Consider the following 5,274-nt stretch of genomic DNA (forward strand, 5'->3'; position numbering starts at 1 on the left):
CAGTGCTTTCAGTTGATTTTATGGCATACCAATCCTACTCAATCTGCTTCAGTCTTCAAGTTGACTACAGTAACATATGGAATGAGCTGCTCTCCGTATCTTGCTATTAAAACTCTTCACCAACTTGCCACTTAGGAAGGTGACTCCTATCCAGAAGCTGCTGTAATTCTGCGCTCTCAAACCTTTGTTGATGATGTCATTGCCGGTACAGACTCTGAAGAAGAGGCTTCAAGACTACACCAACAATTGATCTCACTTCTCAAACATGGTGGATTTGAACTACGAAAATGGACTTTAAATTCCAACTCAATTCTTTCCAGCCTGCCTGATGGTCACCTTGAGACTCCTGCATTTCTTCAAGATGATCATCAACAACTTCACTTCACAATCCTGGACATCCAGTGGTCAGCATCAAATGATTGTTTTGCATATAACCTCAACCTACCTCATGATGCTACAACTAAACGCAAGGTATTGAGTGTGATTGCCAAGATCTATGACCCCTGTGGTTTTCTCTCTCCAGTGGTATTGTGAGCTAAATGATTCGGGACAAAGGGTCTAGATTGGGATCAACATTTGCCTCCCGAATTGCTGGCAATGTGGCAAAACTTCATAGATACCTCAGCCACACACCAATAGATTTCAATACCATGAGCTCTAAAATCATTTCAGTCTAGCAATACTGAATTACATGGCTTTGCTGATGCTTCTGAACGTGGATTTGCTGCAGTGATATACCTCAGATCATCACAGAATGATACTTCTGCCAATGTTCAGTTACTTGTTTCTAAAACTCGAGTGGCCCTTTTGAAAAACTCACTCTACCATGTTTGGAATTGTGTGCTGCTCACCTACTTGCTCAATTGACCTCATATGTCATCTCAACCTTTCATAAGAAACTAGAGGTTTCTTCTATCACATTATGGTGTGATTCTGCTGTAACCTTGACTTGGCTGCAGACTCCTCCTCATCGGCTAAAAACTTTTGTGGCAAACCGTGTTGCTCAAACCTCTGACAGCTGGGGACATATTTCTGGTGAACAGAACCCTGCCGATTGTGCCTCTCATGGAATACTTCCTGCTGAATTACCTTCTCACAACTCGTGGTGGACAAGCCCATCCTGGCTACAAGAACCTCCTGACCTCTGGCCAATTCCTGCATTTACTCCCCTGGAACTTGCTGAGACTGATGAAAGCAAACCTCTATCACCCATCACTCTTATTGCTACTGCGCCTCAAGAATGGGATCTACTTCACAAATCCTCTTCATTCAGCCAACTTCAGCATGTTATGGTCTACATCCTATGCTTTGTTTATAATACTTGTCATCCAGAGAAAGGGCTTGGATCTCTCACCACCCAGGAATTGACTGACGCAAAATGTGCAATTTTCAAGCGAGTTCAAGACAGCATTTCGACAAGACATTGATATGCTCAAAAAAGAAAAATCTTCAACAGTATCAACCTCCTGATTGATTTCTACCACAAACAATATCTTCACTCTGGAGCTTGATTAACTCAATCTCTCCTTGCACAACATGTTTGGATCCTCTCTGCACACAGAATTCTCGAATTTTCAAGTGCCATGTCTGTTTTTGACATGACATTCCACCAATGGGACAAATACCTCAGCATCGAGTGACTACCTCTCGTCCTTTCCTCGATACTGGAATTGATTATGGTGGTCCATTTGAAATCAAAGTGCATAATCTACACTCCACTTCTATCACCAAGGCCTACATCTGTGCTTTTGTATGCATGGTGACAAAAGCAATCTACATTGAAGAAGTAACTGACTTGTCCTTTGAAGCATTCATTGCTGCTTTGAAGAGATTTGTTTCTCGGCGTGGCCTCTGTAAAAACCTCTATTCTGACTGTGGGACAAATTTTGTTGGTGCTAACAATATCTTCCAGGCTCTTCTCAAATCAAAACGAATCCCACTTTCTGAGTTTGCTGCTCATCAAGGCATCGTTTTCCACTTCAACCCACCTGCTGCTCCTCATCAGGATGGCCTCTGGGGAGCAGCCATCAAGAGTATCTAACACATTTCTCTACTGGATCACCATTGGTTGCCATTCCTGAAGGAGATTATCAAGATGCCAACCTCAATCGCCTCAAACACTGGAAACTTATTGAAGCACTCCATCAACACATCTGGAAGAGATGGCTTTTGGAATACATCCATACTCTTCAACAGAAAACCAAATGGAACAAGGCTACTCACAATCTACAGGTTGGAGATCTTGTCATGGTCCATCAACCTACTCCACCTCTCACATGGCCACTAGGACATCATTGATGTCTATCCAGGAAAGGATGGAGTTGTACGAATGGTTCACTTGAAGACTCAACAAGGAACTCTGTCTCGTCCATCACACAAAGTGTTTTTGCTACTCTCGAACTTCAAGTGATTTAAATGGCAAGTTTGGCATACTTGTAAATAGTATCATGAACTTTATTTTTGTTCTCAAGTTGTAGTATTATTTTGTTATTGTTGAATCCTAGGAGGATTCAAGGCCCCCGCTATGTTTTGTATTTCGTATTATCATTTTATTGTAGCTTGAGAGTCCGAAGCTAATTTGTAATTTGCCACCAGCCCTCAGCTGGATACTTGTGGTTGCGCAGTAACCCTTTCTTTGTAATCTAGCACATGCATTCAGTGGAAGCGTCCCTGGTCTTCCATTCGTATGAAGTAAGTGCTAGGAGAAACTTCAATTCCTCTTTTGTTTAAACCACTCTTGTTATTACCTCTAATTATTACACGCTTATTATTACCAGTATTGTGCAAAACCTCATTTTATTCTTATGTTGATAAATAATAAATAAATAAATAATTTTATTCATGGAGGCAACAGGTAAAAACCCATTTTGCCTCCTTCACACATTACAATCATACACTATACAATCCAAAAATGTATCTTAAGAATTAAGTATGAAGAAATGTTAAAAAACAATAAATGTAATGTAAGTGAAATAATAAGAAATAGAAATTAAATTAATCAAAAATACTAACAAAAGTATGTCAAATGAATGAGAATGAAATTTAATATAAGATTTTAACAATTTTAGAAAAACTTGAAATCAATAATTACTGTATTCAATTAATCAATTATCAATAAACTACAATAAATTAATCAATAGGCCTGAATAATAATTATTCAATTAATCAATAATTATCAATAAATCACAACAAATAAATCAATATTTATAATTAGAAAATTGCAAAGGTAATTAATTAAACCCTGAACTTTAAAACTTAATAAAAGTCTGTTGATTCAAGTTTAGCCTACAATGAAAAGAAAAATAGAATGTCTGTGAATCACTACCACATAAAATTAATGAAAGAAAGAAATGCAAATCACGAAATGACAAATCACATAATATTATCGACAAGATCGCACGCCATCCTATGGAATTTGTACGGGGAGAACCAAAAGATATCCAAGCGCTGAGAACAACTATTTAAAATTCTCTGTGCTCTATTCAGAGGAGAGTTATAATGACTCACCGTTCTGGAGCGTGAGATATGAAAAGAAAAGGTCGAACGGCGAGCAATGGTATTTATATAAATATTAATTTTGGAAAGCAGATACGGAGAATCAATTTTGTTATTTAAAAGATTATAAAGGAAAAGAAGAGATTTGATGTCACATCTGACTTTCAGTGATTTAATTTCAAACATACTTCTTAAAGAATTGGTAGGGTAATCAAACGGGCAGAAAACATTGTGCTTTTTATAATAAATACATCTCAAGAATTTATTCTGCATTCGTTCTAGTATTTGAATCTGTTCATTATAATATGGATTCCAAATTTCGCTAGCATATTCCATCAGGCTTCTTACAATTGATTTGTATAACAGTACCAAAGGCATTATGTCCCCAAAGGGTGAGCATGTCCTCAAGATGAATCCCATCTGCTGATTAGCTCTGTTAAATATGTAATCTACATGTGCATTGAAAGAAAAATCAGAACTGAAAACCACTCCAAGATCCTTGAACGATTCCACCTTTTCTAATGGTATACCATTTATATGGTAAACATGTATGAAAGGAGAAGACTGTCGAGTAAAACTCATGAATTTACATTTTCCTACATTTATTTTTAGTTCATTTGTAACACACCACTTGGACAAATTGTCAACGTCAATCTGTGAATCATAACAATCTTCAGATCATTGACTTCTTTGAACAACTTGACATCATCTGCATACAAAAGACATTTTGATTTATTGATAACAGATGGGAGATCATTGATGAATAAAATAAAGAGGAGTGGCCCAAGGTTAGAGCCCTGAGGTACCCCTGATGTGCACTCAAAGAATTCTGATTTATATTGTTGAATTTTTACATATTGTTTTCTTGCTTGAAGGTAGCTCTGAACAAGATGAACCAGAGTATCGCAGAATCCTAACACTTTAAGTTTTCTTATCAGAAGTCTATGTTTGATAGTGTCAAAGGCTTTTGATAAATCTGTGTAGATAACATCAGTACGCCCTCCATCATCTAGAACATGTGACACTTCATTACTAAAAACCATAAGATTGGAAACAGTGGAGCGACGAGGTAAAAATCCATGCTGCTGGGGTGAAATAATTCTCTGACCCTGATCATAAATAATTATGGAATAGAAAACTTTTTCAAAAACTTTAGAAAAACAATTAAAAATAGAAATTGGCCTATAATTTTTTATATCATTTCTATTTCCAGATTTGAATACTGGAGTAACCAGTTTCTCATGATATTTTATTATTACCGGCCGTGACAAACCGTAACTCATACCTCAATCCTTACCACAATTATTGTACCACCTCATTTCAAATAGTGAAAATTGTGAAATACCTAAAAGTGCTACAAGACATTCATCATCGATGCTATGGTGTGTGGCCACACCAACGAACCAACGCTTCAATTACATATGGTGAAAAGGAACAATATCAAGGTATTTAGATTAATTTATTATTTATCCTTGCATCACCTTTTTTTGGTATCCCCACCCCTTCCTCTGGTCCACCATTTTATTACAGTCTCATTCTACTACTCCTTTTATTTCATATCCTCATTCCCAAATAGGGGTGATCCACCAGTTCCCAGATTGGAACACTGTATTTGATGATAGAGCAAAAGCAGTTGGTTTTTAGTAATTACCAACTGAATGATTTTTTTGGAATATAAAAGGAAACATTTTTATTAGGATTCAGATTTATTTTATTCAGGGGGATTAAATTGTAACAGTGATTAATAGAGTCATAGGTAGAAGTGCAGTTGTCAATTTG

At 36.8% G+C, this 5,274-nt stretch overlaps 1 protein-coding gene across 1 annotated transcript; it reads left to right on the forward strand.

Annotated features, from left to right (window-relative positions):
• The first annotated feature begins 1,612 nt into the window (after nucleotides 1-1,612).
• Nucleotides 1,613-2,041, forward strand: LOC111052633. Its single transcript, XM_022339370.1, has one exon. The coding sequence runs from the start codon at nucleotides 1,613-1,615 to the stop codon at nucleotides 2,039-2,041; it is 429 nt and encodes a 142-aa protein (XP_022195062.1).
• Nucleotides 2,042-5,274: the final 3,233 nt, after the last annotated feature.

The sequence above is a fragment of the Nilaparvata lugens genome, chromosome X (genome assembly GCF_014356525.2).
Source record: "Nilaparvata lugens isolate BPH chromosome X, ASM1435652v1, whole genome shotgun sequence".
Taxonomy (NCBI): Eukaryota; Metazoa; Arthropoda; class Insecta; order Hemiptera; family Delphacidae; genus Nilaparvata; species Nilaparvata lugens.